This window comes from Protomyctophum parallelum, assembly GCF_964188405.1.
Source record: "Protomyctophum parallelum genome assembly, chromosome: 1".
NCBI classification, from domain to species: Eukaryota; Metazoa; Chordata; class Actinopteri; order Myctophiformes; family Myctophidae; genus Protomyctophum; species Protomyctophum parallelum.
The window spans coordinates 39,491,010-39,517,258 of NC_139697.1; the positions used below are offsets into that span (position 1 = coordinate 39,491,010).

The 26,249-nt window shown below is 42.6% G+C and overlaps 1 protein-coding gene across 4 annotated transcripts in view; it reads right to left on the minus strand.

The window, feature by feature from the left end:
* Window positions 1-8,058: 8,058 nt before the first annotated feature.
* Window positions 8,059-26,249, minus strand: part of LOC310868617 (CCR4-NOT transcription complex subunit 3-like) — a 49,740-nt gene continuing 31,549 nt past the window's right edge. For all 4 annotated transcript variants that reach the window (XM_083779075.1, XM_083779074.1, XM_083779073.1 and 1 more), the window contains 9 exons: window positions 25,233-25,391; window positions 22,438-22,549; window positions 22,048-22,195; window positions 20,372-20,468; window positions 15,997-16,201; window positions 14,520-14,568; window positions 14,312-14,395; window positions 12,078-12,203; window positions 8,059-9,871 (listed from right to left, as the gene is read on the minus strand). In XM_083779075.1, the coding sequence (XP_083635201.1) occupies window positions 9,716-9,871; window positions 12,078-12,203; window positions 14,312-14,395; window positions 14,520-14,568; window positions 15,997-16,201; window positions 20,372-20,468; window positions 22,048-22,195; window positions 22,438-22,549; window positions 25,233-25,391 (1,136 nt within the window). In that variant the 3' untranslated portion in view covers window positions 8,059-9,715. The remainder of the gene's footprint in view (window positions 9,872-12,077; window positions 12,204-14,311; window positions 14,396-14,519; window positions 14,569-15,996; window positions 16,202-20,371; window positions 20,469-22,047; window positions 22,196-22,437; window positions 22,550-25,232; window positions 25,392-26,249) is intronic.

The following is a 26,249-nucleotide window of genomic DNA, read 5'->3' on the forward strand; positions in this document are numbered from 1 at the left end:
TATATTTCTGAATTGTGATGTCTAAATGGACGAGGCGATACAAAAGCTCCTCCATACACGAAGATTAATATAAGGAGACAAAAGGATCACAAAAAGGAATCCTTGGAAATGCATAAAATGAACTGTGGAAAATGAATAATGGAAGAATGTACTTTTCCACTGCATTTTTCAAATACAAAATAAAAGCTAAGAAAAGAGCTTCTTAAACACAAAACATGGTCGTATGACGAAATGTATTTTTAATCTGAGTCTGATTGCATCGCGACACCATTGACAGCTTGTAGATCTGATATTTTCACTATAAAAAAAACACACACCAAATTGTTCATTCATTGCAAATGAGGCAAACATTTGAAATAATGGCGATAGTGATTTTAAGTCATATCACCCATGCCTCCCTACTACTGTCTGTACTCAAGTGTACTGTAGTCATACTGTATCACCCATGCCTCCTTACTACTGTCTGAACTCTGTGTACTGTATCTGTATCTGTATTAGCTCGGCTTATTAGCCAGACTCAAATCACACCGTGCCGGCAGGCAATTTCCTTTGCCAACGGCTGATATTAGCCAGGCTAGATCTGTATGCCAACGCTTCCCAAACTTTTCAGGCTGTGACCAACCCAAAATAATCCTATTCGAACTGGGGACCCCCCCCCCCCACCCTGACAAGCACTTGTAGGAGTTGATGCATTACATTTAGTTTGACCATTTCTATAGTATAGTTTGTTGGTTAGTTGACGTTCATTTTAATTAATTTGTATTTTTTATTTTATGACCTCAATTACACCGACTGCCAGTTTGGGAACCACTGCTGTATGTCACCCTCACTTCGACTTGTGTGACCAAACTACATGTCGACTAATGCACTTCCTCCATAATGGCCAAGAAATTAAAACGACACGGGAACAGCCTGTTCCCCCGTCTCCTCCATTCTCTGCCCCTCTCTCTCTCTCCCACCTATACCGTGCAGGCCCATTATAGCTCCATTGTTTCCATGGAAGGAGGAGGTAAATTGCACTCACACGTTCTTAACCCATTCTGACCCGAGATCAGATTCATACCAGGTTTCCGCCGGACACACACTGGTCTGATGAACCCATTCTGACCTGAGATCAGATTCTAAAAATGTCAGTCGCTCTTCGATTTTTCAAAAATAGCAGACCTACAAGCTCGTATCGCGCCACTCGGTGGCGCGATATGAGCTTGTAGATCTGCTATTTTTCAATAGCTAAAGCATGACGTGATGCTGACACCAAAATGGGTGCCCGTTCAGAATGGGTTAAGAAGGCCTGACACATTACCTAGCATTACTGGCGCTGCGTATTGTAATATTCATGTGATTCCCCATCACATGAATGCATGTTGACTGCTGCACTCCATATCGCATGGCCGAACTAGGAGAGAAGCCAGTGGAAGGAGAAGCAAATATAAAGGCCTTGTAATCAAAATGTTTGCACGCAAAAAGGTAATAGTAGTCATTCATGACCCATTTCACAAACTTTGCCAAAACTGTCAGACGCTTTCGGGAACTGCAGGTCTACAAGCTCACAGACTTGTGGCCTGTAATTTTGGCTATTTTCGAATAGCCGAAGTGGTATTTGTAGTAATAAAGTAATAATAAAGTAGTGGAGTACAGTACTTTGTACCAGTGCCCATGTGGTGTGTGTGACTTCAGAGCAGAGCAGCAGTGTGTATTATTCAGCTGGCCGTGCCCCAGATTGACTCTGCCTTCGTCAAGTTGCTCTCCATCCAAAGCAGAGCTTGTCAAAGTGGGGTCTGGGGTAAAAAGGGCTTCCCCCAGTTAAGTAGTTCATCTTATCTAACCAACTTTCCTCTTCTACCCCCGGGTTTGAACCCGGGTCTCCCACGCAAGTGCTGACATTTTTTCTATTTTTGAGGGGCACTAGCTCCCTCCTATGTCCAGAAACAATGTTTCAAGTCGCTCTGGATTAAGAGCATCTGCCAAATGCCTAAATTGTATACTAACTAATTTAGCATGGGGGAACCCCCTTCCAAAGGACCCCTGGAGGGGTTCCCCGGGCCGAAACCCTTTGAGAGCCACAGGTTTAGACAGCAGTTTGATGAGCAGTGCAGGTCCTAGACATGAGAATGCTTTGAGAAGCACTACACTACTGTGTATTATTTATCTGGCCTGGCTGTGCCCCAGATCCACTCTGTGCAGCATGGCTTTCATCTAGCCGCTCTCATGAACACACAACAGGGTGCGGTGCTAGGTAGGGCTGCAACTAACAGCGATTATTGGATCTATCCATCCATCCATCTATCAACTTGCGATGCACCTTTAATGCACAACACATACTGTTCTTGCACTAATGGCATGTAACAGTATGCAGTATACTAGCTTCTATGCTCATGCACCTTATTTAACCCATTCTGACCTGAGATCAGATTCTAAAAATGTCTATTACATCCTGACAGTTATATTATTAACCCATTCTGACCTGAGATCAGATTCTAAGTGTCTTCGATTTTTCAAAAATAGCAGACCTACAAGCTCGTATCGCGCCACTCGGTGGCGCGATATGAGCTTGTAGATCTGCTATTTTTCAATAGCTAAAGCATAACATGATGCCAACACCAAAATGGGTGCCCGTTCAGAATGGGTTATAAAGCTAATGTACTTAATTTAGTTCAAATGGATATGCTATTAAAATCTATTAAAAAAAATTTTTATTTTACAAAAGCACATTTGTGATGTGACAATAAAGATGATTCTATCTATTATTCTGGTGGTTCTCAAACTTTTTCATTTAATTTCAAGAACCCCCGATATGTCTGAGAGACATTGCAAACATTGTACTTTTTGGAAACTTTGGTTACTACAGTAGTTACTTGAACGATCACGCGACGCTATACAGCAACGATATAGTGTGAGACAGAAGAACACAGAGGCATACAACAACAAAATCACTTACTGTACATCGAAGAGCTCCAGATCATCAGTCAGCATTCATATGAACGGGTAGCTGGTCTCGGTTGCATCCCAGCCCGTCTGCGGTCTCCCTCTCCTTGTCTGTCTCATGGCTCTCTCTCTAAAACACTGACTCAGTGATGCAAACAGGTAAGGTAAAAAAAAGGTGACAACATTGCATGGAAACAGCAAACCTACCACAACTACTTTGTACTTTCTGTAGTAAGGATGAAGATTTGAATGCTTGCTACTGTAACTCCTAGATAATTACGCTCAATATAACTTATAGTTAGTGGTTGGATTTAGTCTCCCTGCTCTTCTTCGACTGTGCCAAAGGTCACCTAGACACAGGATCTGACACAAATGTTGACCTGAAGGTCAAGATTCAATTTAACCTGAGCAAGCAAGGCAGGCTCTATTACCCTATCGGTGTCGTGGAAATTTAGAGATAAACATTTAATAATACTCCCAAGTTACAGTTTGGTGCTGTTCGGTGCCGTTTGTTTCATGATGTCACTGTCCCATTTGGCGAATGGCCTGAGGCTATATGTTGGGGGTTGGGTTGTGTGGGAGCGAGCTATAAAAGCTGTCGCTTTTCTGTTTCTCTGGGAGTCAAGACTGGGATTCCATGCATGACAGGTCATGTAAGTCTTGTCTCCTTACTGGAGTAAAATCCTTATACTCCATAACTCTGAATTCTTGTGTTGCCTCATTATCATTAACCCATTCTGACCTGAGATCAGATTCATACGAGGTTTCCACTGGACACACACTGGTCTGATGAACCCATTCTGACCTGAGATCAGATTCTAGAAATGTCAGTCGCTCTTCGATTTTTCAAAAATAGCAGACCTACAAGCTCGTATCGCGCCACTCGGTGGCGCGATATGAGCTTGTAGATCTGCTATTTTTCAATAGCTAAAGCATAACATGATGCTGACACCAAAAATGGGTGTCCCACAGATTCCTTTACATATGGCCTGAATATAAGACTATGTTTTCTTCCAATGGAAATATCCTAAAAAACGCGGTTGTATTATAATCAGGGACTAGACTATTTGGCATTCAATGTTATTTTATCCACAAAGGAGTCTTGAAAAATGGGGATCGTCTTATATTCGGGACAATACGGTAGTAGTTCAATGGTAAATCAATTCAACACTTGCACAAAGAAAGTTACATAGTTAAGTGAAACATCTGTGTGTTCTCCCCCACTGCTGTGTCTCCCTACAGAAGCAGGATCGCATCGAGGAGCTGAAGAAGGGTTCGTGAGCATCAAGGAAAGTTACATAGTGCAGTTTATAAATATGTTGTATATATATCAATAAATGAAAATAAAAATGGTCATTTATTTTCTGAAAAGTAATTATTTTATTAATATCTTACAATCTTTTATTCATGGTTATGTCAATATGTACTTTGCTTCGTCTTCCCCCCGCCCCTCCCCCCAGCTCCACTTTGCAAGTGTCAATGTAGTCACGCTGTCCCCGATGACGATGACAAATGAAAGAATGAGAGAGAGGGGGAGAGAGAGAGAGAGCGGAGAGGAGGGGATTGGTTTGAAAAACAAAACAAAAACAAAACAAAAAAACTGTACAACACTTTGTAAAAAGTTGGGCAGAGAGAGAGAGAGAGAGAGAGAGACATTGACATTTGGGCTTCTCCGGTGCCCTCTCGCCACCTTTCAGCTTCACCAAAATATGCTCAATGAAAATGAGAAAGAAAAGAAAAGCTGGACTGTCTTGTCAATGTGGAAAAGAGCTAGAGCTATTTTTCCATCACCATCGTAGCAGAAACCTTGTATATTCCTACTTCAAATTATGTTTTTTTTTTTGTAAATTATTGTCCTACTTTGTCGTACAAGAGTTTTGCGCAAAAGTAGCGAAAACAACTGATCTACAAATTAATTTCCACCGTTTAATTATACAAGGTTTCCACCCGACAGCAAAGATTTGTCTGTCTGTCCGTCTATCAAAACGCCACCTCCGACACCCCCACATTTTTTAAGAAAGAGTCAAACTCCTCAATGTGTTTTTCTCTTAAGAAAAAAATAATACACAAACACGTGTTCAAAAAAACAACGAAATACAAGGTCTCTTCCGCGGTTGACGCTCCAAATGTTGGAGGATAAGACGTATTTTTTTTTTGTTTTTTTTTTCTTACAAATAATAAGAACCTTACTTATGAAATGAGAGGGCCATTGGTAATTATCGGATTTGATTGAATTGAGAAAAATAATTAATGGTAGTTTTGCTGTGAGTCTGCTTAATCTGAATGGGGGGGGGGGGGGGGGTATGTAATGATTATAAGTGTGGCTTTATTTCCTGGCTTTAAAATGGCCAATGAAAACACTTCCTGAGAAAACGAAAAAACGAAATGAAGAAAACATAACTGTACAGGGAGGAGAATGGCGCTGGCTTGCTCGTCCCTCGAGAGAAGAGTGCCAAAGAAAGAGGAAGGGATGTAACAATTATTGTGACATTATCGTATCGTGACTTTTTTTGGTATCGTTACAGCCCTAGTTACGACAGGAGAGCTACACAGCTAGCTGCTCTATGCCAGTGGCTCTCAAAGAGAGGGTTCCAGGGGGTCCCCAGCTATCAACCAATGCTTATTGATGGTTAGGAATCAGACGGACCCTTTACAGGTCTGTAACTCAAGAGTTATGGTGGTACTGTATGTGGCCTTGCATACAAAACAGGAGATGCTCGTCTGAAATATTACACAAAGGAAGTTCAGAGAACCACTGTTTTCATGCAACAGACTTTGAAGGCAGGGGGGGGGGGGGGGGTAAAGCTAAGAACATAATAATTTCAATAATAACAATAGGGATATTTACTTAGGCAGTGAATGTGTTAATTAATTGTGGGCCCCCCTGTTCGTTCTGCCTGGTTCAAGCCCTCTGTCATGTAAACATCCAGTGTTGAGAAGTAGAGACCAAAGAGGGGTCGGAGGAGGGGGGGCAGTGCTGGTAAGATGTCACTTGGTTCCTGCCGTTTCAGTACAACCAGAAGAGCGGAAGGAGGGGCCCAAAAGGAGGAACGATGAAGGGTTCAAAGAGAGATTTTGTCGATTCAACTGCCGCAACAGCCTCAGGCGTGTTTCACTTTTGTCTGGGCAGAAACCACCTATCTCTCTTTTTTTCCTGTAAATGAACGCCCTGCTTAACCATACATACAGATCTGCAGGCTCGAAACTCGAACGAGATTGTGAGGTTTGCAGTTGCACCGGAATTCAGTTCAGATTGTAAAACCCTGAGTGGTTGGCGTGTGTGGTTCTTTAGTGTTTTTTAAAGGAATGGGATTGTCACCTATGGTAGTGAGTGATGCTCAGCCCTGGTCCTGGTTCTTTCCAAACGATACAAGGCCAGGCACTCATTTCATTATACCCGGGGGAAGAAATATATCTGATAATAGTACCTAGCAGTCTGGGTCATTGAGAAACCTTGGGTTTTATTGCAGTGGTTCTCAAATGTTTTAATTTCAAAGGACTCCCATAACTGTCAAGAGTTACAGGCCATTTGAGGGTTAAGGGACACTCCCCCCCCCCCCCCTGAGGGTCCCTGATAAACACTGGTTTATTGGAATCTTCCTGAGAACTTCAGGGCCTTGAAACCAACAACTAAAAAGGCAGGGCTAGTGGCGAAATCCCATTTCCTTAAATAGGGCTTCCAACTATTCAACCAAGGTGGCTGGTGAGTTGGTTATAGTGATTGGTGATGAGGACAAAGTGTAGCTGGCTGATTGATGGCTGCGTGTGCAGGTTGGAAGGAAGGGTTTATTAAATAACGGCCTTAGTTTTATATAAGCCCTTGTGGCATGAAGCGAACCTGGTGGCTCTCTAAAGGAACAGGGTAGCGCATTTAGTGCAATACTGTACAATGGCTTAATTTTCATATGTTAACCAGTGTGTTAACCTGGAAAGTTATATACATTTAGAATTTGTATGGGCAATTTATCTGACACTCGACATGTCCTTCAATTTCTGGAAGGTCAAGCGTTGAAATGTCACATTATTGCATTATGAGGAAATTATTTTTGCAAACCACATCGAAGTATGCATTGCTTTGAATGTCGTTTCTGTGAGGTGGAAATGTCTTTTACAAATTCCAAAATATCAAAAGCAGCAGATAAGACGAGCTCAAAACGCGTCGCTTTGCACCTCGTTTCAAGCCGGCGGATCTGCTACTTTTGAGGCTTTTGTGTGACGTATGTAATATGATCAGGTAGGGCGTAAATGTACCTAAAAGATAATAAGTAAAATTAACCCATTCTGACCGGGCACCCATTTTGGTGTTGGCATCATGTCGTGCTTTAGCTATTGAAAAATAGCAGATCTACAAGCTCATATCGCGCCACCGAGTGGCGCGATACGAGCTTGTAGGTCTGCTATTTTCTTTTAATCGAAGACACTTTTAGAATCTGATCTCAGGTCAGAATGGGTTAATAATGAAACTGTCAGGATGTAATAGACATTTTTAGAATCTGATCTCAGGTCAGAATGGGTTAAACAATATGGAGATATGAGGTTTCCGGTCGACGGCAATGATATTATGCATTTGTCCTCGTGTATGTACTGTTAGGAGGTTAACTCACTGGTACTGTATGTATGAGGCAACTGTAAACTGTACAGCCAAGCCAAACCTCTCGGCCCACCCGCCACCAGTGACTGGCTCGTCCCAATTAATGTCGTCAGACACAGTGTTATTACCAGCCAGCTGGATTTCATGAAAACAACAGGACCTCCAAAACAATGGTTGGTTTAGCTGCCAAAGGGGGCTGGTAGTAGAGTAGACACTTTATCTTTACCAGCAAACAGACAAAAGATTCACTGGGACATAACTGGTGGCTTGGTGGCCATTTCGCACCCTGCTCCTTTTTTTAGTGTTTTGCGCGTACAAGCCCCGCTTTGACGGCAACGAGTCCATTTGTTAAGGAGCGAGTTGATGAGTGAGATTTAAGGTCTAGATTGTACTGTAGACCTTAAAATACTGTACAAAGAGAATACTTGATCAGCCAGCGCCTAAGTCAGAACACTTTGGATTATACCGTCGGCGAACGATCAGAAAATGAACGTTTTGATACTCCTACTGGCAATTAAAAAAATCTTATCGGAAATAAAATGTGCAATGTCATGATTTATTTCCAGGCGTGTCATAATTAAGCCTGACCAAAGTCTCAGTTAAAGTCTTAATTGCAAGTACAAAAAGGTCTGATCAACACGCACGACAAGTGAGGCTTAAGAAGAGACAATGGATGACGAGAGCGTCTCGTATTACGCGTGCGCGCAACTTTGGATCTTCTGCCACGCCACTCGGGCGTGCAGAAGCTTTCTTTGATTATAGATTCATTTCCATTTCTGACGGCAGCGCGGCCACATGACGATCACTGTGCTGGCTAGTAGGCGGGGCTTGTACGCTGGCTACCATCATAATCCGTTCTCATTGCACTGCAACGCTGCCACTCAATATACAGCAGTTATAACGACAACCAATCGTCTTTGGCTCGGAGAGTGGGGGATGAGGAAGGGGGCAACGTGTGGGTTTTAAACACTGGTTCTCAATGTCGGGTCCAGGGGGCGGGGCTCACCAGGGGTTAAAGTTGACCCTTTACGGGTCTGTAACTCTGAGAGTGTACATTAAAATGGAATCATCTTTGGGACCAAAGTCTACACTATAACATTCTCCGGGGTAATTTTAAATCTGAGTGTGTACCAAATTCTCAGAGTTAGAGACTCCTTAACGGTCCTTGTGGACACCATGGTTTCTGATGACATCATAAGCTGCTTGCTGTGCAGTTTGGAACTGTGACGCTGATGTTTCCTGCTCCAATGATATAGCTTTGATCCCGCAGTGTGTCTTTGTGTAGTTTGACATCTAATGCGGATGAGAACATTCTGGATGTCAAAGGTCATATTTCCAAACATACCTGAAACGGCTCTAGTCCGTTCAGAGAAAACAATAAGGTAGTCAGCGATAATGTCACCACCAACTAAAATGGAAAGTATAGTTAACTTCAAATAAAGCTAGCTTCATGCCAGCCTCAACATTCTTTAGGTCGGAGGCAGCACTCCAGGTTTGTCCCAAAAGGTCTGACATAGGTGAAACTTGGTCCAAATCACTCATGTGGTTCACCGCCCACTCCCGAACCAGACATTGAGAACCAGCGCTTTCAAACGTAACAGAGAAAACTGAGCTTTTGATAGTCAGGATGTTGTGTGATTAAGTTATTCCTTTTTGTTTACATGATATTCCGCCAAAAAGAAAAGAGAGAAAAGAGTCGTTGTCTTTAAAAGAGAGTTCCAGTTCTAATAAGAGAATAAAAAACAGCTTCATTTGCAAAGAAGAGAGAGAAAAGAAGGCATTGTTAGTGATGGAGGGATGGAGAGGACATGAAAGGAGAAGAGGAGAGGAAACACAGAAGGAAAAGGAGGGAATGGAAGGAGTCAAGTGTTGGAACGGTATTGGGGGGGGGGGGGGGGGGGGGTGGACACATAGGAGGTCAAGAGGGAGGAGCTTGGTTTGAAGTGCTTCGCCAGACTTCCTTCGGACACCCTCGGGGGGGGGGGGGGGGTTCTCCCATCTCTTTCCTTGGCTCCTTCCCTCTTCGCAAGTCAAGCGTCAAATCCAGGAATGTAAAGGGCCTTTTTTTAAACGTCCACCCTTCTTTTGTTACTTTCCGTCAAAATCCTTTTTGCTTGTCTTTTTCACCCGCGCCTGCACCTCGCCCCTGCTCTCGTTGTTTCCTCCGTCAGTCCATCCGTCCGTCTGTCCATCCGTCAGTCAGTGTGTGTACGTGTGTGTGTGAGTCAGTTTTCTGTGTGTTGTGTCTATGCGTGTCACTGGAGGGTCTCGATCTTCCAGGTACCTGTACTCGAATGTGAATCCTTCCTTCTTGCGCTGGCCCCATTTCTCATAGTCAAAGTAAATGTATGTTCCCTGAGGGAGAGAAAGAGAGAGGGGGCAGAGGTCAGTTGGACAACAATTTTCAGAGTGCAAACAAGGAACAAAAACAATGATTCATTCATTGGTTCTCAAACGTTTTCAAGTCAAGGAACCCGAAATTGATATGCATTTGGTCGTGGACCTCTGAAAATGTTTTGTGCCAGGGACCCCCTAAAGAGAAGAGATTTATGTTAAAAAAAAAAAAATCCCCCCCAAAAATAGCAGATATACAAGATGACAGCGCAAGATGGCGCACATAACAGTTTTATCGTGAACATGAGCGAATGAGGACCAATTATGTGAAGATACGGTTGAAAGTGGGTGAGGGGCAGCGAAAATATAGTCGACAGTTATGAAGTTTTTGAATTTGAAGACTTTGGCTGCAATACCGTGCCTAAAATAGGTACACCACTTATTGCGATTAAAACCCTCAAAATGCCAAAATGTGTCACCTGCCATTAAAAAGAGTACACATTCTGAGGACTGACTTCAACAAGATAAATTTGAAGACTTTGGCTGTAATACCGTGCCTAAAATAGGTACACCACTACACCACTTATTGCGATTAAAACCCTCAAAATGCCAAAATGTGTCACCTGCCATTAAAAAGAGTACACATTTTGAGGACTGACTTCAACAAGATAAACTCCTGCACATTTCTATTGTACTTGTCCAAATGATTCTAGTTGTGCCAGTGACCATTCGGGACACGCACGCACACGCACACACACACACACACATACACATACACACACACACACACACACTAAATGACCTTAATTGCTTACTCAGTGTTGCACTGGATAAGAACGTCCACTAAATTACTTGAAAGTGAAACGTGAACTGAAACGTACACGCCACACACACACACACACACACACACACACACACACACACACACACACACACACACACACACACACACACACACACACACACACACCACACACACACACACACACACACACACACACACACACACACACTAAATGACCTTAATTGCTTACTCAGTGTTGCACTGGATAAGAACGTCCACTAAATTACTCGAAAGTGAAACGTGAACTGAAACGTATACACGCTCCAGTGAACCAGTGTTCCCTTCTACAGTTTAAAGGAGCACTCCACTGTGTTTCCCAGCCTCGTGTACAGTGCATGCCCTGTGGGCAGTAGGAGTAATAATCAATACATGGTGTCGAGTTTAGGTCAGTTGCTGGATGAGCTGCAGACGCCTAAGCAACGACTGATCTATGCCGACATACAGGGAGTTACAGCAGTGGAGTCTGGTTGAGATGAAGACGTGGATAATCCTCTCTAGATCTATGGGGGAAGACCTTAGCTAATACTCCCATCTGGAAAAAGATACTTCCAACCACAGTGCTGACTTGTTTGATCTGAAACTGGCATCAAAGGTGACTACAAGCTAAACTCCATGTGCAGAACGGGACAGAGAAACTGAGTTTTCTCATCATAATGTTTTTTTTGCATTGATGGACAGAGTTATTGAGACAAATTGACTAAATGTCAACATAATTAATAGCGGGGTGTTCTCCTTCAACCTCTTGAAAAAATACGATCTACAATCTTACAATTTGTGAGCTTGTAGATTGGCTATTTTATAGCCAAAGGGATTTATCGTAGAGGTTAAAAAAAAGGAGGGGGTCAAATAATTCCCTGGGGGAACCCGGTCAACAAAGTATGTCGTCTCTGTCGGGTGGAAAGGAAACCTCATATATCCAACCTTAACTTTCCATGATAAAAAAAAAAACACCCGTGTGAACTGAGTGGTGCAACTCCGTGTGGGGGTCCCCGGTGGGTCCCCGGTACTTCCAGGCCCACAGGAACGTGCCCAGAGTGCCAGCCCGGTTCCGGAGAGCCGCCCCGTGTCCGAAACCGGTCGAGAAATGACAGAGTTACCGTGTGGGGGAATTATCATTTAGCAGACACCGCTCTCTCTCTCTCTCTAATTAGCAGGCAACAGTGCAACACTATGTCTCTCTCTCCGTTTCTAGCACAACAGCACCAACTTTGCCCCTACTGGTACTCTAAACATAGGGATGGACATCGGGACATTGCTGTTCCTTGGAGTGGTTGCACCACTAAAAAACGTGGGCGTTAATTTATGAAGAAAAAAAAAACACAAAAAGTTAGAAGATGGAGATAGGAGCAACGATATGGGGCTTCAGTGGTTAAGGAGGCAGACCTGCTCAAACTCGTCAGTGATGGTCTTAGGCTCTTCGTGTCTCTGGAACCACATCATGTACTTGGTGTGGAACCTCCATGACTGCTTCTTCAACGCTTTGGCTGCCAGATACTGAGCTTTAGTGCCCTGCAGAGGAGAGAAAGATCTTGTTAGATCAGAAGATGGTACTACAACATTGGACGGTCGTTTTACAGTAAGACACGTTCATCTTACTATCTTCATGGGGACATCATAACAACAAATTTATCATTACCAGTAATACGCCTTAACCCATTCTGACCTGAGATCAGATTCATACGAGGTTTCCGCCGGACACACACTGGTCTGATGAACCCATTCTGACCTGAGATCAGATTCTAAAAATGTCAGTCGTTCTTCGATTTTTCAAAAGATAGCAGACCTACAAGCTCGTATCGCGCCACTCGGTGGCGCGATATGAGCTTGTAGATCTGCTATTTTTAAATAGCTAAAGCACGACATGATGCGGACACCAAAATGGGTGCCCGGTCAGAATGGGTTAAAGGCGATAAAGCGATCGCTTAGGGCTGAGACACTACCGGAAATAATGTCAAGAAAAATGAATTCAGTAATTCATTGATATCAATTAAACTCTACAACATTTGAAGCCAGTCGATTTGACATATGGCTCAAGTGCGTGCCGTCCAAACTGTGGGACGAGTAGCGTTTCCAAAAAAAGGTTACTTTTAGAAAGAATGGATGGGAATGTCCCTGGCAGTCAAAAAACCATTTTAACGTAAACCGCTGGTTCAATCAAACCTAAACGCATAAAAACATGTACTGTGGGACAGAAGTCATGAGCTGAGTGTGCTCAGATCAGATTCATACGAGGTTTCCGCCGGACACACACTGGTCTGATGAACCCATTCTGACCTGAGATCAGATTCTAAAAATGTCAGTCGCTCTTCGATTTTTCAAAAATAGCAGACCTACAAGCTCGTATCGCGCCACTCGGTGGCGCGATATGAGCTTGTAGATCTGCTATTTTTAAATAGCTAAAGCATAACATGATGCTGACACCAAAATGGGTGCCCGTTCAGAATGGGTTAAGAGAAGGAAAGATGGGTGGAGACTGCAAAGTAACTAGTAACTAAAAGCTAGTGGGAAAAAAGCACATTTTACTCAGTTGAGTAATTGAAAGATGAACACACTCAAGTAAAGTAAAACCCCTCGAAATTATACTTGGGTACAGTACTCGGGTACTCGGGCAAAAGTAGCCGATCAACAAGCTCTGCAAACGTCGATGAAAAAAACACAAAAAGTTACTTCAAAATATGGAGATAAAGAGGTTTGTGTCTGACAGCAACAACATGTAATTAGCTTACGTTCCACCGCTGCACACAGAGACAGAGACACACACACACACACAGACACAATGTGGCGTTCTGCACCCTTAAGCGTTACCGCTATGTCACACGTTCCCACGCTCTACAGGAACTGAATGAAGGAACGGTGACGCAGCGCTACTGCTGTCAAACTGCCTGGTGGCGTTTCTGATCAGTGTTGCTCTCGCCCCGCTAGCTACAGTAGCCTATACCCCTGACTCGCGGGATACAGTCCGTGTTTGTAGCCCCGCTGCTGTGTAGTCGACGTGATCAGAGAATTGGATTGCGGTCGTTTCCCCCGACAGAGTGTGGCTGCTCGTTCGTCGACCCTGTTCAAGAGTCCTGGAGGGTAACACCCCGCTTTAGGACAGCAGAGCTGTCAACGCTGTGTGGGTCCTCCTGGAGAGAGTTTTGATGAGGAAACATCTAACCTGCACCAACTTTCCGTGAGGGGATTTACAGCGTCCTGACCGTGAGTGACGGTTTTGACTGACTGTTTATTTTATTTGCGGTGGGGAATATTTATAAATTGCTATTGCTATTGTGTTGTGTTCCTGTCTCCTGAACATTCATTGCGTGCGTTATATTATTGATTGAACATTGTTGACCACTCCGAGTGACACTCTGGAACTGTGCATTGACTGTAGGAAAACATATGATCATTTATTGAATTTTTGGGTTTGGTTTTCACTTACATACACTGCTGGTAAATTCTGTCTGTGTGTATTTTCTTTATGGTTTTCTCAAGGAATGATATCATTATATGTCAATCCCGTGTACAGTGGTTGGGGGGTATTATTATTGAACCCAATTTGTCAGACCCCAACACTTGCCCCAACAAACCGCTACAACCCACCGCGCGCGCACACACACACACACACACACACACACCTCCAGGTAGTAGAAGATGAAGAACAGGGTCTCTGTGGACAGTCTCTGGTAGAACTCTACAGAGTCTGAGTGAGGAGGGGGCACCTGGTGGGAGGGGAGAGTCTTTGTCAGCGTCACCAATGACATTTCACTGGATGATGATTCATGGTCATCATGCATCAACAATAGAGATAATTGTGGTCCATTTAGGCCGTTACATAATCATTACCTGGTGGTGGAAAGGCAGCGTGGGGCACGGGTTCCGCATCAGGTACTGCCTAGTGTAGGAAGCGCACGCACGCACGCACACACACACACACACACACACACTTCAATATCCGTAACATATTTTTTTAAATGAAAAATGTGTCATCTGTCAACATAGACATGTTAAAGGAGAATTCCATACTAAAAGGCTTTCTTACTTTTCTTTGTAGTTGTTACGTCCCCACCAAAGAGGTCCAGGTGTTATTTTGTGCAAAAGCTCCTTATTGGCTATTTCCCCTACCATAAGCCCTAAATGAATTGAATGGGGCTATGGGGTGTTGTGCTAATTCGCTTATTTCCATCGCTCAAAATTATAATTTCTTTGTATATATCCTCTCTTCATAATGTAAATAATATCCCAAGCGGCACACTTTACTACTTCTTTCGATGGAAATAAGCGAATTAGCATAACACCCCATAGCCCCATTCAATTCCCATTCAATGCAATGCAATTCATTGAGGGCTTATGGTAGGGAAAATAGCCAATAAGGAGTTTTTGCACAAAAAAAACACCTGGACCTCTTTGGTGGGTAACAACTACAAAGAAAGGTAAGAAAGAAGAGAAAGCATTCTAGCATGGAATTCTCCTTTAATAAAATAATCATATACAGACACTATATAACTTGGGGTGGTTGTATTTTGTCTCCCTGCTCTTCTATTGAGGCATATATATATCGTGTCAAGCCGAGACAGGATCTAATCTGACACACATTTATCTTTTCACCTGATAATGACATGCCCTAAATAATGACATGACCTAAATCAGTGGTTCTCAAAACCTAAGTGGGTAAATGCATGATTTCTAATAAAAGATGATAATCTAAATCTAGAAAGTAACATCGAAAATTGACAAGCTTGTGGATTTTCTTCTTTTGATGCTTGTGTGTGACGCTGCAGTATGATCAAGTAGGGTATTAATTTAGGGAAAAAAACAATACAAGATGAGAGGTTTTCGGCCTCACGACAACAACAAAATATACTTTCTTTACTTTCCACCACCGACTGTGGACTCCCTCTTCCTTTGCCGTTTTGTCCAGGCGGGCGTGGTTATATGCCTAACCCTAACCCATTCTGACCTGAGATCAGATTCATACGAGGTTTCCACTGGACACACACTGGACCGATGAACCCATTCTGACCTGAGATCAGATTCTAAAAATGTCAGTCGCTCTTCGATTCTTCAAAAAATAGCAGACCTACAAGCTCGTAGCGCGCCACTCGGTGGCGCGCTATGAGCTTGTAGATCTGCTATTTTTCAATAGCTAAAGCATAACATGATGCTGACACCAAAATGGGTGCCCGTTCAGAATGGGCTAAACCCTAACCTCACAAACACTATGCCTAAAAACCCAACGTCAAAACCCACGCCCCGCCCGGTGGCCAAACACCAGGAAAAGAGTGTCGGTCGGGTGGTTGTACTGGGGAGTCTGGGACTGTACCTGATCCTCTCAGAGTCGGAGGGGTGGGGCATGTGCGTCCAGGCGGACTCCTGCATGGCCGCTTGGTACAGCTGGTCTTTGGAGAGGGGCACCGGGCCCAGGGGACACACGCCCAGCGACGGGGGGATGCTCACCTCCGACAGGGAGTGCTGCTGCTGGGGGAGCGACGGGGCCCCCGAGGGGGCCGTAGTGCTAGGGAAGATGTCTGGAGAGAGGGAGAGTTAGAGGTTTTATGACATTAATTTTCATTCATTTTTCTTTTTCTTTTTTCTTTTAGGTTTTATGACCTCAATTACACCCCAAAAAACCTGAACTTTGAACATTCAGTGGATTTTCTGTGGTCTGAAGTTTTCTTTGGGGTTTTTTGGGCCTTTTGAGCTACAATGAAAACAGGCAACACAGTGAAACTGTGACATCTGCTGGCAAATCCCATTGACATATATGGGATTTGCAGTAAGTGATGTCACTTACTGCCGGCAAATCAGAGCACCTGTTTGAGCCAGAAAACCCCAGATCACAGAAAATCTACTGAATGTTAAAAGTTCATGTTTTTTGGGTGCAATTGAGATTAGAAAACCAAGAACAAGAACAATTCCAAAACCTATTTTTTAATGTCACAATCCCTTTAAATTCATCATTTTCGCAAAAAAGATAAAAAAACAACAACAAAAAATCCTAGCATCGCACCGCCATTTCCTTCCTCTGATTGGCTACCGCAGATCACGTGACATGTGTGTCAGGCGCGTATTATCTTTTCTACGTCCGAGCATAGACGTGGTAATGCCCCGCCTGCCTCTGATTGGCCTATACCGACACTGCCAGCCTTTACCAGAGTTTCCTCCAATGGTGGAAGATACATGGTGGTCTTGGTGGATAGTCTGCTGCGAGGTTACTCCGTGGTGGGAAATGAATAAATAATACAAGTACGATATAAGAGAATGACAGCTTGGCACACGCGACAGTAACTTAAGCGGGGAAAACTAATATTGTTTATGCCGTTGGCCTGTTTATTTGTATACATGTGTTAACTTGAAACATTATTGTACTGTAAAAAGGTCTCTTTTCCCTTGATCTTTATCTTTTTTAGTAAAATAGTATTAGTTACCTATAATTAGATTAATACCTTGATCTTTATATTATTTTGTATAATAGTATTAGTTTACTATAATTAGATTAATACCTTGATCTTTATCTTTTTTAGTATAATAGTATCAGTTTATTATAATTAGATTAATACCTTGATCTTTATATTTTTTTGTATAATAGTATTAGTTCACTATAATTAGATTAATACACGATAATCAACACTAACACTTTAATTTAGAACACAGCCAAATCAAATCATAGCACATCAATCAATTATTCAATCAAAGCAAACGGCACAAACAATATTAGTTTGCCTCCAATTAAAGTTACAAGTTACTGTCGCGTGTTGTACGCGACAGTACCCTTTGCATGCCTATGCGCGGATGTAGAATACAGTGAAATGCATGTTGGGATACAGATGCATGATGGGAAGTCAAGTGACTCATTTAATGGGTCACAGCTTTCTGTGCAACATCGCCATCATGTTATCACCAGCTAATTCTGCTGCCAGTAGTCAGTTCCCACCTGCTGTCGTGTGGTAGTTCCGTCTGCTCCAGACCGTACTGAATAAACTGCCAGCTTACATAACATCTTCAGACTAGGACTAAAGTCTAAGATGTACAGTCCATCGAGTGTTTCGCACATGTGCGAGCATGTGCATTGATGTCGTGGAAGTCGTCTCCCTTGCCAATATGCTGTCCCCACGGTTCTGGTCATCTCTGGTTTGGCCAATCGAGGAAGCCTATGACTGTTGATTTCCCTAATAACCCATTCTGAACGGGCACCCATTTTGGTGTTAGCATCATGTCATGCTTTATCTATTGAAAAATAGCAGATCTACAAGCTCATATCGCGCCACCGAGTGGCGCGATACGAGCTTGTAGGTCTGCTATTTTTGAAAAATCAAATATAACGACTGACATTTTTAGAATCTGATCTCAGGTCAGAATGGGTTCATCAGACCAGTGTGTGTCCGGCGGAAACCTCGTATGAATCTGATCTCAGGTCAGAATGGGATAATATAGCGATAAATTGAACAACGGGCCAGAACCAGGCAAGTTTCTGGTAATCTCCCACGCTAGGCAACACAACCACAGGCAGTCTTGCAGGCAGTCAGTCAATAATCTTAGTCAGTAATTTGCTGGTTTACATATGACGTAAATTCTCCCTTCAATGTCAATGGCGTTTAATGTTTTGATGTTTAATTTACGTCATAGTTAGCGGAATTCTCTGAATTTCTCTGTTCATCGTCAATGGCAAAACTTGAGGCGGGCGGGGACAGAATTTAGCAGACATTTGACCGGAATTATCTTACCGTGGTCAATGGCAAATCATGAGACGTGTGGGGACAAAAGCCGTTTATAGAAGTAATCATACATCGTCACATTCCGTGCTCAGCCAATCAAATCATCACATTCCGTGGTATACGCAAACACACAAAGCTGGGAATAGGAGGGGCCAGCGCCCCTCAAAAATATGTTATGGCGATTCAGGTCTGCTGACTTGGTCTATGGCGGGCCTAGTCTCGATCGAAAGTCTGATGGACTCAGTCCACTGCCCCCCCAGGTTGGCAGAGGAAGTGTAGTGCCCAGGATTACATTAGATAATTGACACTGGGTGAAAAAATGAGTTACAAAATTGTGGGATAAAAATAAATAAAAATAAAAACATGGATGCCACCAGTGTGGTAACTTACGACCGTGTGGATCTTTATTATTTTAAACCGTTGTGTTGTACATATGGTATATAGCCACAGGGAAGATTTGCAACCCCAGTCCCTGGTTAGGCCTTTCTATACAAATTTGAACTACCTGAATTCCTGTTCTGTTCTTTAACTATATAGAAGTGTCTATTTGTATGTCTCTAAATGTTTTGATGAATTGAACAAGGTGGACCCTGTTGTAAACAAGTGTAACGCTTACTTGGGTCAGCCCACTCACAGTTAACAGTCTTTGTATTGAGTTTGTGCTTGAAATGTACTGTAATTCTGCAAACTGTTAATAAATAAATCAATCAATCAATCAAACCTACTGGTATACTAAAGTAAATTGGGATAGTGAGCTATGATAAAAAAGTTTCTTTACAGAAACGACAGGTTTTTAATAGAAACATCATCATCCACCATATTTTACCGTGTTTGTTTACATGCTAGTATTGCACGTTGACTGTGTTTGTTTAGTTAGCAACCGAGTTAGCAACGACATCATCTGCTTTGCTACTACCGGTATTTTGATTGGTTGGTGTGAACCAAATCGGCGAAGACTGCCACTTTTGCAACACCCGTCCCAGAAACCGCGGCCGTGGGAAGGGCTTTCAGTCTGAATGATGAAGTTAAACGAAATCTACCCGTTTTTTGGCTGCACAATGTGTGTGAGCTCAACCGAGCGAGGGACAGCCAATGAGCCAATGGACAGAAGAGCGGAGAGCACATCTGGGCCGTTTCCCGATGAATGAAAGCCTGAGGGGATAGTGAGCTTGTAGAGCTGCTGATTTCCGGTATGCAAAACGAACACACAACAGAGTATATAAATAAACAAAGCATATAAGCGAAAGCGTTACAAGTCAGGGCTGAAAGTCAGTAATCAGCAGCTCTTGTGCATAGAAGGTGGTAGAGTGTAGGTGGTGGCACCGTGCTCCAGTATGCTGCTGCTCTTCTATTTATGCTCTGCCTGGCAGCAAAGTGGGGCCATACAGTACCTTTTATCAAACACACTGCTACTGGGCTGACTGTGTGACTGTGTGACTGTGTGTTTGTGTGTGTGTGCGTGCGCGTGACGTGCGTGCATGAGATCTCTGTATCTCCACATGCATGCACTTTCCTTATCGTTGAAACGTCTTTACCTACACACACACACTCACTGCCCGAGTTCGTGCACATTTAACGGCCTTTAGCGCTCATTTGAATGAACACAGGATTTCCACCGTCTGTATGTGGGCACTGGGCACATTTGCATGGGTGTTGTGTGTGTGTACACAACATGCTGGTGGTGAGTCTGCGCGGCGGGCATTGAGTATTGGGGAGAGAGGGGCTAGGTAGGGGCTCTGTGCTTCAACTGTAGCCCCCAGGTTTCCTGTTTCACTACAACTTCCCATAGCTTACTTCGATTGGCTCAGCCGCAGATTTTGAACTGGGAATAATACATGTGGCGGCGTCAATGTTATGTTTCCGGTTCAAATCTGCTGCTGGGCCAACAACTATGTGTGTGTCTACGTGTGTGTGTGTGTGTGTGTGTGTGTGTGCGCGCTAGACGGAAGCATATGAATGATGAGGAAATGATGAAATGTGTACCTGTGGTTAGATGCAGGGAGGGCATGTCCCCCTCCATCCCTGAGCTTAGCGCTGCTCTCTCAGCCATGGACTTGAGGCTGCTGAGTGGCTCCTGTGGCTGCAGGACGAGACCACAGGGAACCATGAGAAAACTGTTCTCCATGACCCATTCTGACCTGAGATCAGATTCTAAAAATGTCTATTACATCCTGACAGTTTCATTATTAACCCATTCTTAAAGGGACACTTTTTGCAAAAAAATATATGTTAATGACGTTTAGAAGCTTTAGATCACTTTCCTGGGGGTATTTATGTGTGTAATATGTGGTTTTAGTTATTTTAGATTGTAGCAGTGAGCCTGTTGTCTCTGATGTCATGGACACTGGTCTCACTACCTTCCTGGACTACAATTCCCATAATTCTTTGGTGCACTGCTCCTCCTTGTGGATAGGGGGAGAGCTGTCTTACTGAGACAACATGTAGTCCAGGAAGGAAGTGAGCCCAGTGTCCATGACATCAGAGACAACAGGCTCACTGCTACAATCTAAAATATCTAAAACCACATATTACTCACATAAAGATCTCCAGGAAAGTGTTCTAAAGCTTCTAAACGTCATTAACATATATTTTTTTGCAAAAAGGGTGAAGTGTCCCTTTAATATCGCGCCACTCGGTGGCGCGATATGAGCTTGTAGATCTGCTATTTTTCAATAGCTAAAGCATAACATGATGCCAACACCAACACAATGGGTGCCCGGTCAGAATGGGTTAAGGTCTCATGAATGATGCGTTCACACTGGCAGCTTACAAAAAGACACAAAACCGCAAGGCAGCCTTTTCTGCAGGCCTGACATCGAAATAAAAAAAAAAGTCTTCTGAAAGAATATATATTCAAAGATTTGTGCCGCATTTTCGCGATTTTTCAAAAATAGCAGATCTACAAGCTCGTATCGCACCACTGAGTGGCACGCTATGAACTTGTAGATCTGCTATTTTTCAATAGCTAAATTATAACATAATGCTTTAGTTAAAACACCAAAAGGGGTTCCCGCCCCAGAATGGGTTAAGTCAGGGATTCCCATACTGTGGTGCATGCACCCCTTATGGTGCGCGAACGCCCTCTAGGGGGTGCGTGACATGAAAGGGGCAATGGCGGTTTTATGGTGTTATTTAACACAAACGGCAAAATCTGGTAAAACACTGTTGTAAGGAGATGTATACAGCAGCTGCATGTCTCTCAGTGCAGTGACATTCTGTGATTAATTTATCAAAAGAATACCGGTAATGGGTCGCACACACCAAGACTGCATTCCAAAATTGGGCCAAACACAACAAGACGTCAGCTAGGTCAGGAGGTAACGGGGGGTGCACGGCCAAAAACGCTTGGGGACCGCTGATTGAAGTCGTTAATCAATTTGTATATCGATATGTGTATCAAAAAATAAAATGTATATTATTTATTTAAAGTATTACCGTAGATTATAAATATATTAATCGTTAAGTCTTCGTTAGAGACTTCCAAAAGTTCTAGGAAATGGGTGTTTTCGCCACAAAGCGAGTCAAGCGACCAATATTCTGTGTAGCTCTGCCAATGTGAATTGTGAACGCACCATTAACACTTTTGAAGCATGAATTCATGATTTTTATTTTTTACATAATGTTTTACATATTTTTACCCCGCAGAAATCCCGTCTCACCTTGAGGCTGTCGGAGGCCAGCGTGTAGGAGAGCGGTCCGTTGAGAAGGCTGACGCCGCCTGCAGGCTTCACCTCACTGAAGGAGACCGAACAAGGCGAGCTGGGGGGTAGACACATGGACCCCAGTAAACTGGGACCACTCTCCTTGCTGGGGAGGGGAGAAAAAAATACTTTAATATTGTTGTATTGTTTGTGGTTTCTTCTATGATTGTTACACGTCAGGGAAATATATCGGTTTCTTTCTTGCGTAACTGTTACATGTCAGCGACTACAGATACAAATTTACATCATGCCAAGTCCGACATAATTTACATTCTGTCCTCAAAGGAGTAGCTCACATTAGTTCAGCATTAGCCATTGTGGGGAGCACATGTACAGTAGCATACTCACGGCTGAGGCTGATTGGCTGTGGACGTCAGAGATGAGGATTGGCTGCTTTGTGACTGGCTGGCACTGTTGGGGGCGGAGTCTGGCGTGCTGTCCGCTACCACAGCACTGTAACCTGAGGCAGAAAACAGACATGTCAAGTCCCATTTTATTATACAGTACAGCTCAAATTTCACAAATCACATCCTAGAGGGCTCCACATAAAACAGAATATTAAAAGCAAAAAGATAAAAAAGGATGTATACTGTACAAGTGCAATGTACATACACATAAAACACTGTAAACAAAAAAACATCAAAATGCCACACTGGTAAAACGTGTGGTACTGGTGTAGTACTTGGTACAGATTAAAATATGCCAAATGCTGACTGCTCTAAATGGAGGGTCCCGTCTTGTAAACCTACCGATGTTGAATTTATTCGGGGACACAGACCGAGAGAACAGCAAATTAAGTGGAATTGAGGCTTAACGGCGTACAGCAAAACAAAACTTGTTTGAGAGGCTGCACATTATAATATGCTGTAGTATTTACTATGCTGAATCGGCCCTTAGGCAGCTTCCTCTCTTTTCAAAAGCTGTAAAATAGAGGAGTCATAAGTTGCAACTTGCATTTTGACTGCAACGTTCACCCAGAAGTGACGACAACCCCACCACCCCCGCACTTCAATAACACCCCTAAGTGCACAATAACCCGCTTTCTTACAGTAATAACATGCAATGAATGATTTGTTGCTTCATGTTCTTGGAGTTCAAGATGGAACCATTCCCAACATGTTTCACAACCTTTCTTTCCAATTGGTTTTTACCTTCAATTCAACTAAGAGAGCTCTGCGTTCACTTCAAACACAAAAGTCCTGTGAGCATTTTCAAATCTGAAGCACTGAGAAAACTGTTTCTGCGCCTTTCCTCGTCCTTTTTTTCTTTCCAAACTTGACTACGGTAGCGGTGGTCTCAAAAACATGAGGGAAACTTTGACAGAAAAAGACCCATTCTGACCTGAGATCAGATTCATACGAGGTTTCCACTGGACACACACTGGTCTGATTAACCCATTCTGACCTGAGATCAGATTCTAAAAATGTCAGTCGTTCTTCGATTTTTCAAAATAGCAGACCTACAAGCTCGTATCGCGCCACTCGGTGGCGCGATATGAGCTTGTAGATCTGCTATTTTTCAATAGGTAAAGCACGACATGATGCTAACACCAAAACGGGTGCCCGTTCAGAATGGGTTAATTGCACTTTGAGCACAGAGCACTTTATGAGCATGATAAAATAAAATAAAATATATTTTCTTAAGTCTCTTACTTCTATTTTCTATATGGTGAGCGAGTCTTTTTCTGTCAAAGCATTTTCAAATCAGCACAAATGTTTCTTTTTTTTGCGGAAAAGCGATAAAAATGATAAAATAAAAAATTATACAATTATTTAAAACTATGACTAAAGCTTTGATTACAATTAATGAAGATTTGTAATTATTTGGGGAAAATAGCAGATCTACAAGCTTGGCAATCTTTTGCTCATTTTGTACGCCACTATTTTAGAACAAAAGGACAATAGAGGTTTAAGTAGTTCATCAGGCCAATTGATTTAGTCGATCATAAAAATATATATATATATATATTGAGTTTATTTGTATGGATTTGTTGATATAATTTGTGTGACTCTGTAGTAGACCGACAACAACAATATTGTAGACTCAAGATGCCACTTCATGTTAAGCGGGTTACCACCTGACAATTATGGTTTGAGTCGAGTACAGGTTGTGACTCTGACGTAAAGTGTATAATTATGGTTTGCCTCGAGCACAGAACCATGGACCATTGACCTGGCTGTTCCCAGGACTTTAGTGAGAGCTCATGCAAGTAAAGAGGTTATTTCACTTGACTTTACAGCACTTTTTTATTTGTTTTTATGTCTGGCTTTTGTGTCCGCAGCCCGGACCGATTTTAAAGTTGCTCGATTAAATTAATTCGAATATTTTATATTTGATTTCATTCCCATTGTAAATTAATTTCCTGAAGTGATTCTCAAAAATAGCAGATATACAAGCGTGTCACATCTTGTACATCTGCTATTTTCGATCATCTTAGGAAAACCTTGAATGTGTGAGAACTACTGATTTTTGTAGAATCGGCATGCCTTTGTAGAATCGGCATCAGGTCTTTAACCCATTTTGGTTTAAAAAACTTTAGCTATTGAAAAATAGCAGATCTGCAAGCTCATAGTGCGCCACTTGGTGGCACGCTACAAGCTTGTAGGTCTGCTATTTTTTGAAAAAGGTCAGGTCAGAATGGGTTAATGAGGTGTTTTTGGTTGTGGTTTTCTTTTTAAAGGTTTTATGACATTCATTTTCATTTCTTTTTCTTTTTCTATTTTCTTTTAGGTTTTATGACCTCAATTACACCCAAAAAACCTGAACTTTGAACATTCAGTGGATTTTCTGTGGTCTGAAGTTTTCTTTGGGGTTTGGAAGCCTTTTGAGCTACAATGAAAACAGGCAAGACAGTGAAAACAGTGACATCAGCTGGCAAATCCCATTGACATATATGGGATTTGCAGGATCTTACATCACAAACAGCAGGAAAATCAGAGCACCCGTTTGAGCCAGAAAACCCCAGATCACAGAAAATCTACTGAATGTTAAAAGTTCATGTTTTTTGGGTGCAATTGAGATTAGAAAACCTAAAAAAAACAAGAACAATTCCAAAACCTTTTTTTTTAATGTCACAATCCCTTTAAATAAATAAAACAATATAAATGAAATCAAAAGGAACAGAAACACAAGCTGATGCTTACTGGAGCTGCCGTTGTGCTTGTGCGTGCTGGGCGACCTGGCGGAGAGCGCTCCGAGGCCCAGCAGGCCTCCTAACCCCACCGCCGACGCGGAGGAGCTGCTCCCCACAGCGCTGCCTATGACGCCCACTCCACCTCCCTGCTGCTCCCTGAGCACGCCTCCTATAAGGATTCACGGGGAGCAACCATCCAGTTCATCCATTATGAAACACACGGATTATATTATTAAAGTGAAAATGTAACCTTACGACGGAAAATGCTTGTACGACCAAGTTCTAATGTGCAATTTGTGAAACATTATGAAGGGAGCCCCCCCCCCCCCCCCCCCAACACACATACACTAGCTCTGATTCCTTAACAATTACACTATAATGTAAAATGATGATGTTTTATTAATATTGTTCCTGCTGTTCTACACACTGCCAACCAGGTGAGAGGCTTTTAACTTTAACCTTTACTTTTATATGAAATATCTTTCCACTGCAAATGCCCCAATCTTAAAATAATAACCGAAAATAGCCCATCTACAAGCCTGTAGAATGTAGATCGGCAATTTTCGCTGTGCAACATGCTGCCATAGAAGACATGCTGACTATGGCATCCAAATCAAACGTGGCAACTGAGAACTTTAATCCACGTTATCGCTAATGAAAATGTAATAAAAACATAATGAATGAATAATCAATCGATTCATTGATATATATAAAACAATAATAAAATACAAAATAAAACATGATTATTCGAGAAAGTAATAGATTTTTACTTAAATTAAATTAAATGTTGCGATTTAAGTTTCCACAAGCAAAAGTTGCACAGGGCAGATACTGTATGACACCAAAATGGACCCGTCAGAGTTACGGGGGTTCCTTGAAATTAAAAAGTTTAAGAACCATTGCACACTAAATGGAACAGAGCCTTAGTTACAATCATGTGCAACACCTGTGAAGGAAATGGGAAAGCAGCCCTGAAGCTAGAATAAATAAAGAGGATAGAGCACAGAGGCGCGGCCTAGGCTCCTGC